This window comes from Euprymna scolopes, chromosome 25 (genome assembly GCF_053919585.1).
Source record: "Euprymna scolopes isolate OS-2025 chromosome 25, ASM5391958v1, whole genome shotgun sequence".
Lineage (NCBI taxonomy): Eukaryota > Metazoa > Mollusca > Cephalopoda > Sepiida > Sepiolidae > Euprymna > Euprymna scolopes.
In genome coordinates this window covers 52,963,825-52,989,736 of record NC_136506.1, presented here as the reverse complement: position 1 = coordinate 52,989,736, position 25,912 = coordinate 52,963,825, and the positions used below count along the sequence as shown (strand labels likewise).

Sequence of the window (25,912 nt, the reverse complement as noted above, 5' to 3'; positions counted from 1 at the left end):
TACAGTAATCTAAATTGAGCATTAAAATAAGGTTTGTATATTTTCGGCTTCAGATACTAAACCTCCATTATTAATAGATATGAAAGTTGAAGACAATTTTTAGATTGTGAATTTTATTTATTAAAATCAGTGCAACAAGATTTTAGCAATTGATCTTCTTTACTGATTAGCTGATTTATTTTGTTACACAGTGATCACCACTTATCAAGGCCCGGAAGCCACTCAGGGATAAGGGTTATTGCAAGTACATTACGTTAGTGTGGAGATTTGATGAAGTGTTTAATTAAGGGGGCGGTTCATTAGGAATTTGTTAACATTGGACTTGAAGACATCCAAGTTGTAGTCCGGAGGGAAGCAGGCAGACGGAACAGAGTTCCACAGGCGTGCAGTTCTAAGAAAGAAGCTTTGTTCATGGAATCCGCGTTTTGATTTAGGCACAGATATAGAGTGGGGGAAATTTGCTCATAAGAGAGAAACAACTCTTAAGTAAGGAAATAGAGATCCATTTTTGCAATCAAATATAAAATATAGTTTAACCTGAAATTGTCACGTGACTACCTTGGTAGAAGCCATCTTGGATAATGATAACGATTTTGAGTGTGGCCACACCGACATTTAATATGAACTGGACATAAAAGTTATTCAGCGATTAAAATGGAGGATGAATATGTAGCATATTATAAAAATCGAAAAAATAAAACATAATAGAAAGTGCTAGCTAAAACATTAACAGTGTTTAATAGATAAATATTTTGAGAAAAACGAAATGTTATAATAAAGCATTCGCATACAAGATGAAATTCTCATACAAATTATTTCATGTTAGTAATTGTTTATAGTAAAAACACGTGTTTGGTAAAGAAAGTTAGATGAAAAGTCACCAGGCAAAATATTCAGAGTGTATAAACATATGTCAACTTTCGCGTGTTGCATGAGTTAAGTATTATTTTGCCTCTTCTGATCTCGAAAGGCAGTGGCGGTATAATGCCGTCACGTGTTTTGCTTTGATTTTCTCCCTATTTTGGTTGTCAAATTATGGTTTATATCTGGTGGACAAGAAAGTTCTTGCAGATTTTAACTTTTAAATTCAGATGAACATATCTCAGCACAAACAAAACTTTATTATTCGAAATCAACACCATCAGAATGAACACACTTTAGCCAACGCAAAACAAATGTATTTATGCCAGCGACGTAAAAATCTTGCGTTCTGGTGGCGATGAAGTCGCCGAAGGCGTTTTTGATAACGCTTAGGTTTTTGAAGCATTTTTCACGTAAAAAGTTGTCGAGATGCTTGAAAAAGTTGTAGCTGATATGGGAGAAGTCTGGAGAGTATGGCGGATGAGGCAGAGTTTCGTAGCCTAATTCGATTAATTTCTGCAGGGTCGGTTTAGCAACATGCGGTCAAGCATGGTCATGGAGGAGAATTGGACCTTTTCTGTTGATTAATGCTGGGTGTTGTTGTCGAAGTTTCTGATGCATTTCATCCATTTGTTGACAGTACTTCTCTGCCGTAATGGTTTCACCTGCATTCAGAAAACAGTTATGAATGAGACCGGTCGCAGACCATCAAATAGTCAGCATGGCCGTCTTTTATTGCAACTCTGGCTTCGGGAAATGTCGTGGAGCTTTGTCGGCATCTTACCAGTGAGATGAGCTTCACCGGTTGTCATAAAGAATCCACTTTTCATCGCAAGTCAAAGCTCGGTTGAGAAACGGGTCGTTCTTGTTGCGTAAAAGAAGGGGAAAATGACACTTTATAACAGCGTTTCTTTTGATCGTCGTTCAATTCGTGAAGCACCCATTTATGAAGGTTTTGCCTCTCCAACTTCTTACAAGTCGTTGGAAATCGTCATATACGTACATCTAATTAAAAAGCAAGAGAGTGAAACCAATTGCAGGAGACGAAACCGAACGTATTCCTCCTAAGCGAAACTGGCATAGAGCCAACCACTTCCCTAGATGAGTTCATAATTAAAGGATACTCTAACAACATCTAAATCTGACCCCCACGATCGCCATCGGCATGGTATATGTGCCTACATTAAAGATGGCTTTCCGTGTGGTAGGGATATCTCCAGAGAAGACCCTAATTTACTTTATATGTGCTTCCGGTTTGCACTAGCTTACACCACTGCATTTATATTTGCCCTCTATCGCCCTCACAACAGTGGGATTACTATCTTTAAGAGTATATCTGAGAAAATTGACCACATCCAGTCTGCTCATCCTTTGACTAACATCCACGTTTGTGGTGACTTCAATGTCCACAATGTGGAATGGCTGACTCACTCGAACAAGACAGATGATGAAGGGAGGTTCTGTCATGATTTCACCATTGCCTATGACCTCACCCAGATTGTTCATGAACCCACTGATACTTCCAGTCAGTACGCTAAACTTTTAGACCTTTTTCTCACAACTTCCCCTGAGGCATGTTCATGTTCCGTTCTGTATCCTCTGGGATCTTCCGACCATTCGGTTGTATCAGTTAAGATAAAAACGAAATGCAATAATCCTCAGACGTACCTCCCCACCGTACTGTATTATCTATACTCTATGGCTGACTGGGATAGCTTCCGTACATTTATATCTGATCTACCTCTGCATTCCATGTTTAAAAAGGATGTGTTCTCCATAGTATCAGATCTGACCGAATGGTTAATTGTAGGCATGGACAGATTCATACCATCGAAAACATTCCAACAAAAACCTAACAGCCAGCCATGGTTCTCCCCAGAATGTGCTGCTGCCATCGCGCACAGAAATCACTGTTTCCATAGCTACCAACGTAATAGATGCACTGAGACTAAAGCTGCTTTCAGTACTGCCAGCAACCACTGTAAAAGTTAATAAAAATGCAAGTGAGCTGTATGTTCAGCCCGTTAAATCCAAAGTAGCTGAGCAGCGGCTTGGTTCCTACCAGTTTTGGCAAATAGCAAACAGGATCCTGAACAGAAGCGTGCATTCTATTCTAACCATCATTAACGGACCTGAGGTCATCTCGTCAGCATCAGACAAGGCCAAACTATTTGCCAAGAACTTCGGAGCTAATACGATGAAGGCCATCAACTCCCCGTATTTCCTCCTATAATAAACACACTATGAAAATATCTGTGCATGAGGTCGCCAAGCTAATCAAGAACCTTGATTCCAGTAAAACAACTGGCTCTGACGGCATTCCAGTTATAGTGCTGAAAAAGCTTCAACCAGAACTTGCCCTCATACTTACAAAACTGATTAAGCGTTGCATTAAGGAGAAGTGCTTTCCAACACCCTGGAAAACCTTATCAGTATGCCATGTATTTAAGAATTCAGGTGACAAGTCCTCTCCCTCTCAGTATAGACCAATAAGTCTCATGTGTGTCATGAGTAAGTTGCTGGAATCCATATTAAGTTGTCAACCACCTCAGCAGAAATAACCTTCTTAGTGACATGTCATATGGTTTCCGTTCTGCTAGATCTACAGCAGATGTGCTAACTGTTATATCTCATAGGATTCGTGAATCTCTTGACAAAGGCTTCCTTTTTAGGGCAATTGCTCTTGACATATCAAATCCCTCGATAAGGTATGGCATAAGAGCCTACTTCACAAGATTTCCAGCTACGGTATGACTAGAAATGTTTTCTCAATCGTTTCTCTCTGATAAACTCATAAGAGTGGTTGATAGGCAGAAATCAGAGGCCCACAGTATTAATGCTGGAGTTCCTCAGGGGTCCATCCTGGGCCCAACTCTTTTCCTAATCTACATCAATGATCTCCTAAAACACATACTTAAATCATTCGTTGACATCTATGCTAATGACACGGCCATCTATGGCAACACATCTAATGCTGTAAATGACAAAGTTCTTTCTGATTCTCTCTACTGATCTAGAGCGTGTGGTACAGTGGGAGAAGAGGAGGCTGGTCACTTTTAATGCATCCAAAACCAAGCTCCTATTTTTACATCATCAACGCTCTGATCCCCATCTTACATCAATTGAAATGGATAGCTCTCGTCTTGGGGAGGCTACATGTTTTGACAAGCTTCTGGGATTGACCTTTACTCCTGATCTGAAATAGAACACGTACATCAAGTCAGTTGCCAAGGTCGCTGGAAAAATGGTTGGATCCTTCTACCGCTCCAGAAGATATCTCACTACTCATGCAATTCTCTATCTATATAAAAGCCAAGTACGTCCAAGGATGGAGTACTGCTGCCACATCCGGACAGGAGCTACTAAAAGTAGGCTATCCTGCCTTGACAGAGTACAAAATAGGCTTCGTGGCATAGTGGGGGATGCCCTTTTCTCTTCCCTGCAACTTCTCTCCCATAGGAGAGACGTTGCGAGCCAGTCTTTGTTTTATCGTTACTTCCATGGCAAGTGCTCGCCTGAGCTCCAATCTCTGCCCCCCTCGCCAATCTTTCTCGATAAACACTCATCTAGCTGAAACCAGGGTCAAAAATTTCCCCCACTCTTTATCTGTGCCAAAACTAAAACGGAGCTTCTTTCTTAGAACTGTACGCCTGTGGAACTCTCTTCCGTTTGCCTGTTTCCCACCTAACTACAACCTGGATGTCTTCAAGTCCAACATAAACAAATTCCTGATGAACCGCCCCCTTAAGTAAGACACTTTATCAAATCTCCAATAATAATGATTACTACGATACTATTCCATTGATTACTGCACACGCAATAACCCTTATCCCCGAGTGGCTTCCGGACTTTGATAAGTGGTGACTACCTTGTAAAAAAAAAGAGAACTTTCGAACAGTTGTGCGTGGATTGATTTGGACTAAGGCTCTTAATTGATCAACATCCGATGGCCGACCACTACGCTTATCTTCAAGACTCTCGTCGCCGCCACAAAATTTCTTAAACCACCACTGTGTTGTGCGTTCAGTAGTGGTTTCTGGGCCAAACGCTTCGTTGATATCGCATTTCAGCAGCTTTTCGACCTAGCTTGAACTGAAATCAGAAAATTGTGCAAATTTTCTATATTCCATCTTGTTTTAAACGTTCTGAAAAGAAGGCATAATTGTTTTAAAACCATTGTAGTTTAAATGATCAGATAGCGCGAAAAATGCTTTTTAAAATGCTATATTAAGTAAAGGTATTATAATGAAAACCTATTTGAAAATACATCATTGAAATCAAAATTAAAAATTCCGCAATAACTTTCTCCTCAACCTAATATAAGAAATTGAGGTTCGTTAGGAGAATTGTTTTGAACAAACGTGAATTATTTTCATTAGTTTAAAACTGTGCAGTTCATATATTTATGTGAAATAATCAATTTCTTGATATTTTGGGGACAGCGGAATTGAAAAGGTCAGTGTAAGCTAAACAAACGAAGAAAGCTATTAACTTTTTACGTTCGCTTGTATGGCATGTACGGTAGTGCGCGTAAGGTGACAAGGTTATTATCGGTAAATTGAACAGATAGTGAGAATTGTGCGAGACACGTGAATCACTTGTAGTGATATCGAATGCGAGAGCGTTTTACGCTTCATTGACTCTCACACAGGCAATTTTTTGTTCTTTTAGATAAAAAGTTAATCGGGTTTTGTTTATCAACAGTTTTTTTTTGTTACTCCTACTCCCCCTATTTCCCTTCGTTTCTCTCTTTCACAATTTATTTTTCAGCCGATATCTCCTCTTACCCCCCCCGGTTCAGTGTATTCTTTGTTCATTACAAGTACAGATGAAAATATACATTTACTTCAGCAAAGAATTGTCACTTTCTGTTAGTAAAACTTTGTCAAGCATATTTACTGATCAGTCGGATTTATTCGAGTGACTTCGAGGTGAGAGATAACGACAGGTGCGTGTTAATTTTTTTTCTAAAATAAGTGTAAATATTATAATTTCTCCCTCAAGACAGAATCAAGTGCGCGAACACACACATATACATAATACGTACTAAAATGTTTATAGGCTTGCATTTTCGGTCAAGAAAGTAATTGTATATTTTCAAATTACCGTTTCAAACTATAGAGACACAGTTCACTTTATATGGACAATGACATTGAAATACTAACATCATTTAAATACTACTGTGCTGTTTTTGCTTATGTTCGAGGGCATGTGTAGTAAATATATAATTAAAAACAAAACAAAACAGTTGTTTATATTGCACAGTGTATAACTTTGATCCCTTGATTTTTTTAACAAATAAGAAAAAGGCTGATCGGCAACGGAAGATTTGACTTGTTGTTTGAAACTGGGTGGATTGTCAGTTCACACCGAACACACACGCACACACACACACACACACACGCACACACACACACACACACACACACACACACACACACACACACACGCGCACACACACACACACACACGCGCACACACACACACACACACACACACACACACACACACACACACACGCACACACACACACACGCGCGCGCACACACACACACACACACACACACACACACACACACACACACACACACACACACACACACACACACACACACACACACACACACACACACACAGGTGTGACAGGCAGTCAAGCTACAAAAGTCTGTAATGGATGAGCACCTTGAGACATTCACCGACGCACAATTAATTCCATATCAAGTAAGCTGCATTTTATTTCTTTATGTTCTACTAACAAATTTATATAATAATTATATCGTATGACTATTTCTAGTGTGTCTACCATATCGACAGAACTTGGAATATTACAAAAAGAATCATTATATTTTCAGTTATTAATTATGGAATACTTATTAAAATCAAAACCCAAGGGAATACAATTTAATAAAATTATATTAAATTGTATCCCCTTACGCAATTTAATGAGAATACACTTTAATAGAAGAATACAATATAATGAAAATACAATTTCATGAAAATACAATTTAATTAGGTTTTAACTTTTTCACATTTTTATCAACATAGGGAAAATAGGAAAAATATTAGCTGCTTCTCAAAAGGAGTTGCAGTAGAAGCTTGCATACACATATGTAGTAAATAATGTTTTTGTAAATAAATATTCAATATATATATATATATATATATATATATATATATATATATGATGTTAAGTCAAAATAGAGAATATTAAAATTGTATGAGTTTTGTCTTAACCTTTGTGAAGTTGATACGACTGAACGATGGCACATACTCAGCCTTTCTTTCCAAAAATCAAATAATTAATCAGAATTTTGCTTTTCCAAAGAACATAGTCGACAGAAGATTAAACGCTTTTATCAAAACCGAATCAGTTATATAATCTGTAAGAAAAAACAATTGCAAGATTTTGGAAAACTGTGTTGCACATTGGAAAATCACTTTATTTTAACTTTATTAAATCCTCATTATTTCTATCGTTAACATATTAGTTAAGCTTCTAGTTTCTAACCTGTTCTATAATTGAGATTGTTTATTCCTAGTTTTTAGTCATTTTTCTGTATATTATAATATTCTTACTCTTATGTCGAAATACTCGTTCCCACACCCGAATACACTAATCAGGTTTTGTTAGAAAATCTTGTTAGTCATATTTATTTTTCAAATGTTGCTTTATAAGAGACATGCTAAGTTATAATTACTTTCAAATGATTAGAATTCGTCAAAGGAAAAACGAAAAAACACCATTTAAATAGTGGTGCTTTACATGTCTGTAATATTTTTTAGGAATACGATACGTTTAATAGGTGAGTATTATATTTGGCTATTTTATGAGCAAAACCGCTACATTACTGCATAAGAGATATACATTAAAACACACATTTTGTATCTAAATGTATTTTAGATACATAGCAACTAAATAATAAAAAATGGCTTTAACAGAATGTGGGCACAGTTTTGCATCAGACGTTCTGTAGTGTATTATTTCTATCGTCCTGTTTTCTGGTCCTCTATTTCCATTATCCTATCCTTCGCTATGTCTATGGTGTGTTGACAGTGCGGCATATAAACCAGTTCATTCATCCAATGTCGAAAGACTATTTTTAATGAAAAAGCTGCATGCTATATGGTTGAGTTGAACGAGGTTAAAGATTCCTATCTTTTAACGATATTAGTGCTCAAGCGAAATCTCTTATTCCCCTCTCTCTCTCTCCCATCCTCTGCGCATCTTTCTCCTTTCTCTCATCCCCTTTCATCCCCTCTCTCTCCGTCTCTCTATCTCTCTGTCTCTGTATGTATATATAATAGTATGTCGATGTCGTCAACAATGACGTCGTACTTCCAAATTCTCGAACAATTCAAAATACAAGTTTAATTTTTCATCAGCAATTGTTTGCAAAATAACTGAAAAAATTGTTTAAACATTTCAATTATGCGAAATAATATTTTAATGGTAAACAAATGCAAAAGATAATTGTCTGTTAAATTATTCGTTACATTAATACTGACTGGATCGTTAGAATACCGTTATTTATTGAAGTAGATGACGTTTAAATCGTTACTTCGAAATGAGATGTGCTCGCAATTTTCTTCTAATATTTCATTATGTTGACTGTTTCAGATAACATATGAACTATACACAATGTGTGTGGTGTGCAGTATGTCTATCTGCTTGTTTGTCTGTCTCTCTCTCTATATATAATATATCATACATATTTACACACACGTACTATACATATCTGATTACACACACACACACACACACACACACACACACACACACACATATATATATATATATATATATATATATATATATATATATATATATATGAAAAATATCCGGGGGGTACGGAATTTTATAACGGCTAAATACAGACTAAAAAGCATAATGAATTTTAAAAAATAAAAATGAAAATAAAGGTTAGTTAGCCAGGTTTCGTTCCTCACTTATCAAAGCTAAATCGAGGAAAATACGATTTAAAACAAACAAAAAAAAAACAGAAATAAACGGGGAAAAAATTACATAGAGACTAAATTAAGTCCTAGATTTTCTTTTTTCTTGCAAAGAGAAGGTCTCAATGACTTAATAAAAAGAGTCTCTAAAATTTTCAACTGATAGGGAGAGTGCGACTTACTAAGGATCGTAAACATGTCAGCACTGAAATTCAATGCACACGCATGGTTATTTATATGATGGTCGCAAATCGCAAAACCATACGTATTACTCAGAATATCCGAGGGTGAAAATTTTGCATAACGAATCTTTGAAGGCACATGATGTTTCAAACGAAAATCTAATCTTTGCGATGTTCGCCCAACATAGTGCGCACTGCAACTACATTTAAATAAATAAATAATAGAATAATTATGGTGGTGGTGGGGGAAGAACATCTTTGTGAATAGACGGCAACATAGGCCTAGTTGAAAAAACAACACGCGGGTTCTCTGCAAAATAACACCGTTGCACAGACAAAGAAATTTGCTTAGCAAATCGGTCACTGGTGTTACCTAGCCAAGGTAGACGTAGGTACACAGGACATCTATTAGCTATAATTTCTTTGGGTTTATGAAAATTAGAAACTCTCTTATTGATAGTAGTTTCAACAATATCCAAGGGGTAACCATTATTACAAAGGGTCTTTGTGATAAATTTGAGTTCATCCAAATTAACTTCAGAACAAATCATCAAGGCCCTATGTGCTAAAGTTTTGATGAAATTATATTTTTGGTTTATAGGGCAAAAAGAGTCCCAACGCGTATAGAGACCCGTAAAAGTTGGTTTACGATAAACAAAAGTAAGAAAACACGAGGATGTCTTAGACACAAAACATCCCAAACCGGAAGAGTAGAATTCGTTTTCTTGTCTACCGTAAACTTAAGGGCTGGATGAACGTTATTAAGGGACACACAAAAAAAGCATATGCATTCGTCTCGTTGTCAAATAAGCAGAAAGTGTCGTCAACTTAACGAAAATAAATGTCTGGTTTATGCAAACCATATATATATATATATATATATATATATATATATATATATATATATATATATATATATATATATATATATATATGTGTGTGTGTGTGTGTGTGTGTGTGTGTGTGTGTGTGTGTGTGTGGAGAGTTGAAAAAGGAATAAACCAAAGTTATATGCCCATCAACGTTTCGTCTTTATTTCAGAATTTTCTTGGGATGATTGCTTTCGAATCAAAAGAAAATACCACTACAATATTTGAAAATATACTTGTGTCTGTAATGTGAAATGGATGTCTTTGTTCTATTTCTGAACGAAAAAAGCTGTTAGTATTCAAAGTGTGTATAGCGTTTATAGCATGGAGTGAGTTTTTTTTAAACAACATAGCCGTTAGAAATTCAAAAAGATATGCAATTTCAGTTATTTTTTGGGTGGATGAAAATTCAAAATCTTGGATTTGTTTATGAAATGAAATGAATGTTTCCCTTTTTTTATTATCAGTATAATTTTCTGTGGTGTAAATTAAAATGTATCTAAGTTCTTTTAACCTATTTTATTGATTGAATGAGATAAATTATAGAAGCCACCATGGTGTTTCATTGTGTTTGAGTCTGTAATGAGCGCTGATTCAAGATGTCTTAACCGAGATTTATTTTGTCATCAGTCTAGACGTAGCAAGTATATTAACATCGAAATTGAAACACTTACGGCTAGTCACGTTCAAATCAGTCAAGTATCTAATATACTGTGCCAACAATATCGTCATTTGCAGCATAAGGAATTCCAATGAGTATATATAATGACACGGTTCTTAGGCTTCTAGACAACCATATAGAAGAGCTAGCAATGTATGTAAGAGACCAATTTCTGAGGTTGTCTAGTTACTCTTAAAGGATTCGTGACTCTATCTAATTTCGAATGACTGGCGTCCTAATATTTGAAGATTATATAATAGTGTGGTTAATAGTGGCAAGTCTGCTATTCCTTCTCTTTTTAATGTTCCCGAGGTTCAAATACACTATATATCAAGTTTCAAGTCTGTAGACCAAATATTCAACGATGAGTTTGATAGAGACGTTTCACACACATAGAGAGAAACAAGGTATATATATATATATATTATTATTATTATTATTATTATTATTATTACATTTTCACCCCAAACAAGGCACATTGCCATTTTGATGTAGGGGACATAATCTACAGAGGTACTATGTGGGGAGTTGGGCAGCAAGATGTCGGTTCACGTTACACTTGAACTTCTGCATGTCAGTACACTTGGGGAAACAGGAACCCGGAAGGAAATGCCAAAGTCTAGCGGTTCTAGGGAAGAAAATACTGGAGTAGAAGGTTCTCTTACATCTAGGGATCTCTACTGTGAAAGGGTGGGATTTTGCTGCTTGTCGAGTTTGTCGGGGTATTTACATCGAGAGGGTACAAGTGCTTGCAGTTCGTCGGAGCATTCACCGTTAAAGTACTTGTAGAACAGACAGAGGGATGCTACATTTCGTCGGTGGGACAGAGGCAGAAGCTTAGATGACAGTTCAGGACCTATCAGGTTGGCGACTCTCTATTGAACCTTGACCAGGAGTGAGAGACCAGTAGCAGATGCACCAGCCCAAACATGACAACAATACTCCATATATGGGCGAATGGTGGCCTTAAAGAGGTACAGGATACTTTCGGGCATTAGTAGCTTTCTAGCATGATAGAGAAAATCTACATTTTCCGCAGTGGTCCTGGCAATACCCTCAATGTAATTTTTTCAACTCATGTTTCATGTGAATGTTAGGCCGAGGAGTTTAAAAGATGTACTTTCAAATAAAGAGTCTTTAGCCATTGCTATTGGTGGTAGAGAAGGTTTCTTGTAGTTATCGAAGAAAACAACTTTAGTCTTGGCAGCATTGAATGTGACCATCTATTTTTGTCCCCATTCCACCACACGTCCTCTAGTGTTTCTGCAATTTCTTTAGATATGTGTTCATTTATTTTCCTGTCGTGTCTGTTATAGAGCGTGGTATTATCAGCATATATACCCATCTCAAAGACAACCCTATCAGGGAAGGTCATTTATGAATATTAGGAATAATAGAGGTCCAAGGATAGACCCCTGAGGCACTCCCGCATTTATATCATATTGTTTAGATGTGCGACCATCGAGAACAACCTGGATTTTTCTCTTAACTAAGAAGGATTTAATTATGTTAAGTATTCTTCCCGTGATACCGTATGGTCTGATTTTACTGAGAAGCCCTTCATGCCATACCCTGTCAAAAGCCTTAGCTATATGTAGAACTGCCGCTCTACCCTCCCCTGCTTTGTCAAGTGAATGGTATATACGCTCAGAGGTTACAGTTAGGATGTCTGCCGTGGAACTGGCTTGCCTAAATCCATATTGGTGGTCTGTCAGAAATTTAGCATCTGTAAGGTGATGGACTAGAGCTTGGTTAATTATGAACTCAAATATTTTGGCGAAAAGCGGGAGGAAGCTAATGCGGCGGTAATTTACTTGGTCAGTCCTTTCGACAGAATTCTTGAAAACTGGTACCACAGAAGCAGTTTTTCAGCAGGCAGGAAAGCAAGATTCATTAAGGCTTTTGTTATAAAGTTTGGAGAGAACCGGAGCTACTTCGGCGGAGCACTTTTATTAATAGCACAACCAAGATGAGATCAGGTCTACATGCTTTTGACGTGTCAAGATGTTTTATGATAGCATGCACCTGAGAAGGGGCGATTTTCAGATCGTCTAGTGTGGCGTCTGTCCGCAAAGGAAAGTCAGGGAGGGGGTGATTAGCAGTGTCCAGTTTGGAGTTGGAGGCAAACTGACTGGCAAGCATGTTAGCCTTCTAGGTTGCTGAGCAAACAACCTCATGATTGTTGGATAGTGGGAGGATTGTTGATTGCCCATTATTTACTACACTGTTGTAGATTTTCCAGAAGTCACGGGTTTTTAAGTTCTGTGCTCCGATGCGTTTTTTGGTTTCAGTAAATTTTTTATTAGCTGTCGCTATTTTTTTCTTACAGTAATTTCTGGCTTCTATATACTTCTGTCTGTTTGAACTGGACTTATGTCGGTTAAATCTGCGGTACGCATCTCTCTCTCTCTCTCTCTCTCTCTCTCTCTCTCTCTCTCTATATATATATATATATATATATATATATATGTATATATATATATATGTATATATATATATCCGTGTGTTAGGGCTTTTTTTTAATCCCACATTGTATGCAATTATACACAATGTAGAAACTATGCATAAAAAGAATTAAGCGTAATAGTTCAATGAAACCAATCATCTAATAAGCAACCATAAAATAAATAATTAATTAATAAACGCTTGTTTTTCAAAGTAATATGCAAAACAGCTAACCTTCATGAATTCGCTCGCATATCCATGACTGAGTATTAAAAAGTTCGTTTTAATTATTTTCAATTATATAAATAAGTCTACTTTTTAGTAGACTTATTTATATAAACATCAGACCGATAAAAACTCAGCTTTAAAACATGTAGCAATAAATAGTGATATTTATATTAAAAAATAAAACAGGTTTAAAATTCTATAATTGTCTGCAAGGCCCTGTGGCTTGTTAAGAGTACTTAGAAACATTTTGTTCTTAAAGTGACCTTCTTCTGAAGGTTGAAGGTTCAATCCTCAGTGTAGGCGACCAAAATTACGAATTACTTAGGACCTCCTTTCAGGTATGGTTGATGGAACAAGAGCGTATCTGTGCAGATTCCAGAGTTCGACAATATGCACCTGAAAAAAGTCGGCGGTTACAGTGAGCGAAACGTTCTGAAATTGGCACTCAAGATGAGAACAGTAGTCCGAAAACTCTAAATAAAACAAATTTATTTCAAATCTGATCAATTCTGTTAACTGAAACTGTATAAGATAAAATACTCTACAATAAAACATCTATTATGTCGTTGCCCACCTCCTTTTTTTCACACGATCATTTAAAGAGTTTGTAAAAATTTATTTCGGAATCAGAATTCAGAATTCGAGCTCAAGTAAAATGTAAAATATTAATTTGTAAGATATGTTTTTCTCTCGATATAAGGCAAAGTATTAAACATCTAAAAATAACCACGTGGTATGAAGACCTAAATAATCTGTATATATTAGCTTTAGGGACGTCTATGGTCAACTTTTTTCTTCTATTGTTAAATGTCGAATGACGAATTAAGCTAAGTATAACCTGACACATTCTTCATCGGCCAAAGAGGTCAGATTTCATTCTCTACTTGAAAGATTATTGCATCAAGTCATTTCACGCACAGATCTCACACAATGATTTCTATTGTAAATCACATGAGATCAGTTTCAATAAGAAAGCAGTTTATTGGGCGAGAAATTAAAACAGTTTTATAAAATACCAAGTGAAAGAGAAACTCATAAACAATAGCTTGCGAGACAAAGTTTTATCTTTTAAAGCTGCTCGAAATGATATATCTCTCCATTTCTTCACTCTATCCCCCCCTTCTCTGTATTACTTCTCATTCATTCGATTTGCCAATGTTTGTAACGAACTTTAATGTTTTTTTTAAAGTTTATCGAAATAGTCGCATTAAATAAAGATTTATTTTAACTTTGATCTAAATCCATTACGATTTTGATTCTTGAAAATGTCTAACATTTAAGGCTTAAGCTTAAGGGGTCTTAATAAGAAACTGAAATCATGGTTCGTTTCTAATAAATATGGAGCAGATTTAATAAAAGCATGAACAAAAATTGATTATATACCCAATAAAATATTCCAAAGAAATTAAATTTGACGAGTATTTAATAATTGATAGAGTTATCTGAACAGCTTCCACCTCCTTTGGTCTGCTTTGTATAAATGAATTAAACTAAATATATATACTACCATAATATCTAGCACACGTATTCCAAAATTCATAATGATCGGTTCATCCTCTAGGATTCTGCACAACAATATCTATCTATCTATCTATCTATCTATCTATCTATCTATCTATCTATCTATCTATCTATAAAACATATGCACATGGCAACATAGACATATATATATATATACGCATACATTAAAGAAATACATTATTTATACATTGATTACGTATATATATGTATATATATATATATATATACATATATATATATATATAAATGTAATTCTTGGTTCGTTCAAAGTTGATACAACCATACAAAGTTGATACAACATTACCAATTTATTTGAAATTTTCAGACAACCCATCTTTAGAGTCGAGGGATGTTTCTATGTTATCAAAATAAATTGACATCGCCAATTATTAAAATATTAAATAAAATAAATATATTTTTCGTAAGCCGTTAGTGCGAACCTGTTTTGTTGATAGAACTGAACTTCCGGTTCGATTCATTTCACACACCACGATTTGACGAAACGAATTAGAAGATTTCATTTTCTGTTTACTCGATAAGTAAAAAAAGAAAAACATAATTCATTTGTTTATCTTCCAAATTTTTTAATTTAAACATTTTTTCTTTATTATATCAGGCAAAAAAAAAGTTTGTCGCTTGCTTTTTGAGTGGAAGTCGTTTTTTTCTTTTTTTTTTCGATATAAGAAAATATGAACTTTTTTATCATTAGTACTATAAATTGTTTGGTAAAAGTACAGGTTTTTGTCGAAGAAATTTTACGGATTGGTAACGTGCTTAAATAATATTTGGTGCTAATGCAGAGAGTGGTCCGCGCTATTTTTTAAATCGTATTTCCACGTTTAATTAAAGTTTTATTATATGTCTTTTTTTATTCAATTGTAAGGTTAAAATACAGATTAGGTACAAAGCACCCTCCCCGTGTTAAGAATGGCTTTTTAAATAATAACGTTATTATTTCAGCACGGATCACTCTCTGCATGAGTACCGTACTTTCACCTAACAATTTAATAAACAAAACATGGTACTTATTCAGAGAAAGTACCGTGCTAAAATAATAACGTTATTTAGAAAGCCATTCTTAACATGGGGAGGGCGTTTTGTAACTATTCTATATTTTCACCTAACAATTTAATAAACAATAAGCAGAGAATGTACCGTGCTGAAATAACGCTATTAAGAAAGCCATTCTTATCATGGGAAAGGGAGGGTGTTCTGTAACTATTTTATACTTTCACCTAACAATTTAATAAACAAAAGATAGTACTTATGCAGAGAAGGTACCGTACTGAAATAATACCGTCATTTAGAAAGCTATTCTTAACATGGGGAGGGAGTTTTGCATATGGGGAGGGAGTTTTGCTATACTTTTACCTAACAATTTAATAAACAAAAATAGATATTACGTATGGGTAGAAAATACCGTGCTGAAATAATGTTATTTAGAAAGACATTCTTAACATGGGGACGGTATTTTGTAACTATTCTGTCCTTTCACCTAACAATTTAAAAACAACACATGGTACTTATGCAGAGAAGCTACCCTGCTGAAATAATGACGTTATTATTTAGAAAGCCATTCTTAACATGGGTATTGTTTATTTCGAAAGCCGTTCTTAATATGGGGAGGTTGGGAGTGTTTATTCATGGCCGTCAGTGAATTATAGTGCATAGTATAGGACTTTATATCTCGAAAACTAATTGCCTCTGCAAATTTTAAATGAGATTTTCTTATTCAGCGTAGTCGAAAATTGTGGAGGTGGACCTAATGTAAAAAAAATTCCCTCCCCCAAAAAAGATATCGTGAAATTTAAATTTAAGCGCGGTACTAAAAATAAAATTAGACAGAAAAATACACCTTTGGGTTTGTACTTGCACAAAGACTTGAAAAAGTTGTCAACAAAAACAAATATATAACAAGTAGATATTTTCAAAGGCAAGATAAGTTACTTTTCTACCTAATTGGATAATTTTTAGTGTTTTTATTGGGTTTGTACTACTGTACATATAGATTCGAAAAAGTTGTCAAAAAATAAATGTATAACAAATATTATCAAAGGCAAGACATGTTACTTTATTACCAAAATGCATAATTTTTTTGTTTTTTTAATGTAAAATGTTTATCCGTCTCGAAAAACACAGCGTTTACTGCTATATTTGAAAATTACAAATGGCGGCAGACTGTATTAAACACATTAGGTTTGGGAAAATGAGTTAAAACTAAAAAACTATACAAAATAATGCTAAAAACCATCGAATACATGTCTGTCTATGTAACGGTAACATATATTGAGTGAGTTCTTGACAGTATTTTGTATAGAATTTTAGTTTTAATTCATTTTCCCAAACTTAACGTGTTCAACACAGTCTGCCGCCATTTGTATTTTTCAAATATACAGATAAACACTACATGTTTTCGAACCGATTAAACATTTTACACTAAATAAAAACACTAACATCGTGTCCAGTTAGGTAGAAAAGTAACTTATCTTGCCGTTGATAACATTTATTTGTTATATTTATTTTTCAACAACTTTTTCATTTCTGTGTTTAGTAATACAGATCCGTTTTATTTACTATAACATTTAGTCGGCTCGAAAAACAGTGTTTATCAGTGTATTTGAAAAATACAAACGGTGACGGATACTGTTGATGATGTTAAGTTTGAGAAAATTATTTAAAACTAAAAAACTATACAAAATACTATCAGAAACCCACCGAATATGTCAGCCTATGCCACAATAACATATAATCAGTAGGTGTCTGACACTGTTTTGTATAGTTTTTAACTGATTTTCCCAAACTTAACGTATTCAACAGAGTCCGCGAATATTCGTCTTTTTCAAATACATAGATAAACACTGAGTTTTTTGAGCCGATTAAACATTTTACATTAAATAAAAACACTAAAAAATTATCCAGTTAGATGGAAACGTAATTTACCTACCTTTGCTTTCATTTATTCGTTTTTGGACAACTTTTTCGAATCTGTGTATAGCAACACCCCCCTTACTCAAATATTAATTAAAAACTCACATTTTTTAATACAATAAAAAAGAAAACTGTTTAGCGTTTCAACGTTTTAGCAACTTTCGGCTTAATCCACTAAATGATGGTCGAGCCCAAGCCATGATTGACGGTAACTCGACAATAGTACCATTTTTATTTTTTTTCATTTTCGCCTTTTTTTTTACTTTTTGGAGTGGATTGCTGTACTAAGAATATAAGAAACATGCATTTTCTCTTTTTATTAGAATTTTCCATTACATCAAATTAAGCCACAGCAACGCGTGGCAGGGTACAGCGAGTATATATATATATATATATATATATATATATATATATATATATATATATATATATATAGTTAGATAGATAGATAGATAAATTGAAATACGCATCAAGTGCGCTTGAAAGCCAAATACAACGTAATAATAAGAAAATAAACAAATATTTTACTTGTTTGAAATTTATCACAAATATATTTTAAAGGTATCCTCCATCTTCAGCGTGTTGTTTTTTTTATTTTCTTCTTCTTTGCCATGTTGCAAATTTCGAGAAAGAAGTCTGTTTGTCAAGAGCCGCGCGTTGTTTCTAGTGGTTGTATTTTGAAATGTTTGAACTGTGCGTAGCCAACGTGAGAATAACGTCAAAGAATAAGAGTTCAAAAGAAACAACACACTGAAGATGGAGGATAACTCTGAAATATATTTGTGATAAATTTAAAACAAGTAAACTATTTGTTTATTTTCCTAATATTACGTTGTGATTTGGCTTTCAAGCGGACTTGATGCATTTTATTATATTCAAATTAAAACAACGTTTCTATATGAACTCTCATTCTATAAGTACTCTCCTAAGAATTGCTCGATATACAAGATAGAGCAAATAAATCAAATTTTAGTCATTCAATGAATTTAAAAATTTATTACGTGAAATGTTTTAATTTCAAATCAAAAGATTCTTATTATTCTATGTAAGACAAGAATATATTTGTAATATAACTCCTTATCCTATAGGATTATGATATCTACCATCTCTTCAGAGGAGAAAATATTAGCAAATAGTTATAATGGTTTACACCTTATTTGCTAAAGTCAGTGAGACATGGAAAATCACAATCAAAAGTTGTTTAAGTATTTAAATGTCATAGAGTGAGGGAAGTTAATGAAAAGGATATAAAATTTCACATCCAAATTGCATGGTAAAATCCGAAGTGAATGTCTTTGATAGCAGTGTGGTAAAATGATCCAAACTGTATTTTGAGTAATCCACATCACAAGGTAATGGTCCAAAGTAGGCATTTCCCTGGAGCAGTGTTCTTTGCTTATATAATGGGTCGGGTAAAAAATTTTATTAATATATATATCCTTTTCATTTTTCATTTTATTTTTATTCTTAATTTTATTTTATATTTATTTTTATTCTTAATTTTAATTTTTAACTTTTTAATTTTAATTTTTCTTTTTCTTTTTCCTTTTCTTTTCCTTTTTTCATTTTTTATCAGAAATAAAAAAATAAAAATTCCGAATAAAAACCGCACTAAAGAACCACTACTGGTGTTACATAGGGGTGTTATTTTTAGAAGGGTACCAAATATGTGTATATGTTATATACTGGTGGTATTAGAAAGTCTTAGTGAGAGACTAGAGTCTTAGAGGTTCATGTTGTAAGAGATGGCATATTGGCGACATAAACAGGTATATATAAAGAGAGAGACAGTTCTGTATATAAATATAATAGACAGTGTACATGTTACTACAAGAGAACCAATTCAATAAGAGGAGATTTATGAATATCTTGATAGATAGACCGAGAGATAGTGTGTTTGACAATTACGTTTTGACAGTTGTGCATATAATATAAACATGTTACCTTTCTCGTTGTAATGATGAACAGAAGACGCAGATACACAAAGATGATGACGTCCTTTATTTCGTGCCCGGTCCATGATTTCGCGTGAGGAATTCAAAGTTTCTTTACATGGTTATTTCTAAAACCCTCCCACTTCTAGAGGGTGTCTTGATTCTAACGGAGAATCGGTCTGAACCTCTTTGCTTCTCTCTGCCTCTTCTCCCAGACTCCCAGACTGCATCTAAAAACTCTACCTATATTGAGAACTCGTCACGTCATCGCATGATTAAACATGTGGTCATAAAGCACGTTGGATGACATGCGTCACGTTGCCAAACGTGACAGTACCCCGAGTTCAGTAACCTATTTTTCAAATAACATTTTTACAAAATATGTTTACAATTTCAATTGACGATTAAATTCCTTAACAGAAACAAATTTCATTATTACATTCCTTTTCCATATACAGATATGTAAGCTAAACAATTGCAATTACTTATTTCAATAACATTATGTATTTATTTTAACTTATGATTGGAATTTTCAATTCCAAATCTAGCTTCGCAAGTTCGAATCCTTGACTATCCTATTTCATATTTATATTTAACGTATTCCCTATTTTGTTACTTACATGAAAAGGGGACAGCCCTTTTATCATGTAACACTGGGAGCTCAAAGGATATGGATGCTCGTTGATAGTCCAATGGAAAATAGTACGACAAATCAGTATATGTAGGAGTTTAGATGATCAGTGTAAACTATATTTGAGTGAGAAATTAACTTTCCCAAGTTTTAAAGAACCCAAAATTTATTAAACGGTAGAAGTGAAATAGCAAACAAAATTTAACCTTAGGGTAACAACATAAATAAATGTTTATTGCACACGGGGCAGATTCAAATTATGAAACTCTTTTCCTGTTATGGCCTTTGTCTTGGGAACTTGATGGTTCCATGTCTACAAAGTCAGGTTCTCCAGACAGCTGAAAGAATATCAGAAAAAAAAGATGCCTGATGGAGTGTGTGTCTATAGCTGCATTCTCTTTTCTCACATTTACCATGCAAACTAAATTGTCACTTAGTTCTTAGTTAGGGATTAGTTCTTCTCCGACGGACCAAAACGGCCTGGTCTTCAGGGGTCTTTTTATAAGCACTATGTCCCCTGGCTTTATTTCATTTTCAAAAGAACCAGGCTCAGAGCCCTTTCTCTGAAGCTCAATAAATAGTTATCATGCAAAACTTTCCTAAATTTAGTAAGGCTTTCTTCATAAAACTGCACAGTCTGAATTAAATCCATTCGACTAAGAGGGTCGAGTGTTTCCAGGTCATGTTTGTCCACCCTTATCATAATTCGCTGATCGATATTTTTGTTCATGAGTGAATCGGAGGGGTCAAGACATCCAGATCAGCATCCTCAGAGTTCCTATATACCAAGGGCGGCTGTTTACTGCTCTTTGTATGTTTGATAAAATTGTTAAGAGCTCAAAATAGTCTACTTTTACGCTTCATATAATTATATATAGGAAAGATTTTATGGTCTTGGTAGACGTTCCAAACTGCTACCGTATTAAGGAGAAAATAGTGAAATGGTGCAATATGGTTATATGGACTGAACCTCTCTTTGAACTTGTCCATTATCATTGCCTTGATGATGATTCTAGCATAAAGTGGGCATTATCTGAATAAAGATGTGAGGGGATTCCATTTGCATTAGTGAACCTTATAAACAGCTGAATAAATGATTTTACTGTCATGTCAGGAAGCATTTCTAAATGTACAACTCTAATGCTAATGCATGTAAGATAATGATATACACTTTATAATCCTCCTCCTTACCTTGAACATAGATATGACTAGTATAATCCACACAGGTATGTAGAAAAGGTTTGACGAAATTCACTAGAGAGGCTGGTACGCAGTTGAATTTGGTACCGACATGTAAACTGCATTGTATCTTTTGCATTTAACGCAATTGGGAACTACATTCTTAATAGCTTATCGGGTTTGCAGTATCCAATATCGTGGCAACCTTACTTCATTCAAGGTTGTGCCCAAACTTAAATGTTGGCTTCTCTGATGTTACTTCTGAATAATCAATTTTGCCAGATGATGCCCTTCTCCCAATAAAATAGAATTCTGGATTTCGTATGGGTGGTATTCTGACCTTCCTATCCTTCTTCTTGATCGTATGATGTTTTGAGGTCCAAGAAAATGTCCAAGTTCTTCACCAAGTTCTTCAGGGTTCTAATAAAAAGTCCAACTCCACTGAAAAGGATTGTTTTTGCATGGTCTTGATCAGATAGCTATTTGCTTGCAACTTAGGATCCTTTTCTCTCTTTCTCAGTCTGTTGATAAACTTAAAAATCAATCAAGTTACACTGATCAACTTATTAAGGCTGGAAAACTTTTCTATTTTAACATCTGCAGTAGCTAACGTCTCACTTTCGGCTACACAATTGAGAGAAGAACGCTCCTGCTCCATCTAACTATTAGAAAGGTAACAGCAGGTAATGGCACCAGGAGAACTCCTCCTACCTTATCCATTCAGGTCGCTCGTACCAAAGAGAAAGCTTTTCTCTAAATTTTTGATAGTCAGCCCTCTGGTGATGTAATCAGCTGGATTGTCCGCAGTTAAAACATATAGAAAATTTACCTTTTTTTTTCAATTTTATGTTCTCAATCATTTGAGTACGGTTTCATATGAATATGTTTTTGTGTGGATGAACTCAGCCAGAATCCATTACAGAACCACATGAACATCTGTGATTATGTAAACATCCTTTATAGGAATGTCTATATAGGGATTTGTTAAAAAAGGAAACACTTCTGTAGACACTCTCTTAAAGATGCATATAAAGAAGATGGGACTTCGGCATTATTCCCGGTTTTCACAAGATTGTCTACATAAAAATTGGACTTCAGTGCTTGTGAACCTTCATCCAAGGGAAATTTGTCTGCATGAAACTTCAGTATACAGCTAAAGGATTGGCATTGAAGCCAAATATAATGGTTTTGTACGGGTAACAATGCAAATTTTTACCTTTCTTCAGAAAAGAACAAAACCGATTACGGATTTTTTCAGACGCGCGGCGAATCATCAGAAACGCCTTTCTGATGACAGCCAACAAGACATATCGGTTTGTTCTGAATCGGATTATCAGTTCTAACATGTTCGCCATAAAACTTGTAACGTAGACACACGTGTCTTCTGTCTGAAAATCAAACATTAACTACCAAAGATAGACCCAGTGTAGCATGTTATATACATCCAACTTCTCGTTCAGCGAGATTTGACGAGACTAGCGTGTCCATATAACGTATCAAATCCAGGCACCGAGTTTTTTTATTGCATAAAAACGGTCTTAGTTTCTCACCTACCTACTCTCGGTAAGTTTAACAATTTCAAATTCTAACATAATATCATATTTATAATCAGCCTTTCAGAATAACTCAGTACTTAAGTTCACCACTGAATTAAACACGAACAATATAATTATCATTCTTGATGTTTTAATAGATTCTAACAATAATAAGTTCTCCACTTCAATCTATAAAAAACAGACAATAAAAATCCCTCTACCCTGAATTATTTAAGTAGACACCTACCTTTCGGTACAAAATTGCCATAATCAACCTGTGCTGTGGGGTATATGGTTAGAAAAGAAGAAAAAAAAAAAGAAAAAAAAAGAAACGTACCAGGCGTATCTGCATCGCTCTTTGGGAAAGAAGAAGGAAAGGATGGCCAGCGCATTTGTATACGCGAAGGGCATCTTGAGAAGGCAGAGTATGATGGGAGAAACTATTTTTTCCCCTGTCTCTTACTTTTTTTTTCTAGATAGGAGGATATAAAAGCAGGGAAAAATTCCCTGGGGCAGGAGAGAGAAAAGAGTCGTGAACATCTCTTGAAAAGAATTTTGTATTGCTGACGTTCGGATTGTGCAGTGTGACATTGGTGGCGAGAGGCCAGGTGTGGTCGATTGGAAAAGAAGAGGGCAGAAACGTGCTGTTGTCGAGAGAGTTACTCACTCCTTCCCGAACCCCAGAACAGAATCCTGATTATAACGCTAGAAGCTATTTCGGCGAGTCAAGCAGGTTAACATGGCTGACTGCAGACTCTCAACTCAGATGTTGAGACCCTTCACTGGGGAGGGTGACCTAATTAAATGGCTGGAAAAATTAAAGATGGTGGCAAGGTTGCAAAAAATCGAAGACGTGGTCACCCTGCTGCCGCTCTACTTAGAGGGGGAAGCCCTCACTATTTATCAGCAGATGCGCGATGAAGATAAGGGAGACCTTGCCTCAGTGGAGCAAAGACTGAAATTGGCTTTCGCCGAGAGTCCATTTGAAGCACTCGGCAAGCTTGCAAGTTTGAGGTGGATAGGCGAGTCTGTTGATGTCTTTGCTGCAGAGATCAGAAGACTGGCAGGATTGGCTGGTTACGTGGGGAGGAGTCTAGAGATGACGGTAAAGCTATACCTAGTGAATGGCTTCCCAGAAGAAATCGCCGCGAACATGCAGAGAATCACTGAGATCAATACAATGGAAGTGGACGATCTCTTGGTCCACGCCAGAGTCCTAGTTAAGAATGTCAAGGGCCCAATCGTGACTACAGCTGTGAGTGGAAATAAGTGCATGAGGCCCCACTTGAATGACAAGACAGGAAGCGAGGCAACAGGCGGGGAGGCCTGCCAGCAAGTGCTTCCAGTGCCAGGGTCCTCACTTGCTCAAGGACTGCAAAGAGCCGAGACTGGGGGTCATCTGCTACCGATGTGGATGAGTGGGGCACATTAGCCGCTATTGCATTGCTGCACAGGACCAGGGAAACGAGTGAAGGGGAGCCATTGAACCAGTGGTTCCCCCTTCTATGTGGAAATGGCGCACAACGAAACGTTGCTTCAGTTACCGGTAGTGGTCAATGGGAAGAGAGCCATGGCCCTTGTTGACTCAGGTTGCACCACGACGTTGGTAATGAAGAATGTCGTTAGATCATGGAGCGGAACCAAGAGTATTAAGACCGTGGATGGCAGGGAGGTGAAATGCCTGGGAGATACAACAGTGGAAGTACTGGTGCAAGGTGTGCCTATTGGACTACGATCCCTGGTGTTGGATCGTCTGGTTGGTGATGTTGATGTGGTTTTAAGTGTAAGTGCGATCAACCAACTGGGGGGGGCGCTATGTTGAGAGGGGGCCAAGTAACTTTTGGATGCCTCAGCGCAGTAGGAATGGCAGGAGTGGAAGGTGATAGAAATATCAGAACACAAAACATCGAGGACGAGGATTTCCTGGCGAGGTTCGATGGTGATGCTACGAGAAAACACTGCGAGGAGAAATAAGAAAAGGATTCCAGGAAGAAGTGGAGAGGTGGATAGAGAAGGGAATTCTGAAACCGTGGACAGGGGAAGAAAAAGGAGTGCTACCATTACTTTGCTACCCACAAAGAATAAAGTTAGACCAGTACTGGATTTCAGAGAATTAAACAGATACGTAGCCTGCCACACTGGAAAGGGGATTGATGTATGCGAAGAGGTGATGACGAAGTGGAGGAGAATGAAGCAGGCCACTAAGATTGTCGACCTGAAGTCGGCTTATCTCCAAATTCATGTAGATGAAAAACTCGGGAAACATCAATTGGTCCAGTACAAGGGGAACGTATTGCCTGACGAGATTAGGCTTTGGACTGAGCTCAGCCCAAAAAATTATGACTGCCGTGCTGAAGACGGTGCTGGAGACGGTGCTGAGTAAAGACTGTACAGTGGACAAGGCCACTAGTTCGTGCATTGACGACATTCTCGTGGAGGAAGCAGAGGTGACAGCAGAGAAAGTGAGAGGCCATGTCGCGAGTTATGGGTTGACTGCAAAACCGGCGGAGTCCCTGGATGGAAGAGTGGCGTTGGGGTTGAAACTATGCCGAGATGGCAAAGGAAGCCTTGTCTTTAGACGAGGGAATGCAATACCCGAAATCGGAACCGACCTGACAAAACGAGAACTCTTCTCGGTCGGCGGGAGACTGGTGGGACACTATCCAATCGCCGGCTGGCTCAGGATAGCGTGCAGCTTTATTAAATGAAAAACGAGCACTGATGGCTGGGAGGGCCGTGTGACGAAGGAGGTCACAAACATGCTACAAGAAATCATCGCGAGAGTGAGGAAAGAAGACCCAGTAAAGGGGGAATGGTACCTCAGCGACGGAGACATGAGGGTGATTTGATTTGATGCCAGCAGTCTGGCATTGGGCGTCGTATTAGAGATGGGAGGCGTAACTGTGGAAGATGCGGCGTGGTTAAGGAAGAAAAACGACTATTCCCATATCAATGTAGCCGAACTGGAGGCCGTTATGAAAGGAA

At 36.3% G+C, this 25,912-nt stretch overlaps 1 protein-coding gene across 2 annotated transcripts in view; it reads left to right on the top strand.

Moving 5' to 3' along the window:
• Window positions 1-5,673: 5,673 nt before the first annotated feature.
• Window positions 5,674-25,912, top strand: part of LOC145247351 (cephalotocin receptor 2-like) — a 115,016-nt gene continuing 94,777 nt past the window's right edge. Inside the window, exon 1 of one of the 2 annotated variants that reach the window (XM_080109026.1) lies at window positions 5,674-5,809. Coding sequence is in view for 1 of the 2 variants with exons in the window: in XM_080109025.1 (XP_079965151.1) it covers window positions 6,532-6,582 (51 nt within the window). In the remaining variant the exon portion in view is untranslated. Of the gene's footprint in view, window positions 5,810-6,431; window positions 6,583-25,912 lie in introns of those variants that run through there. The other variant, XM_080109025.1, reaches the window with a different exon arrangement.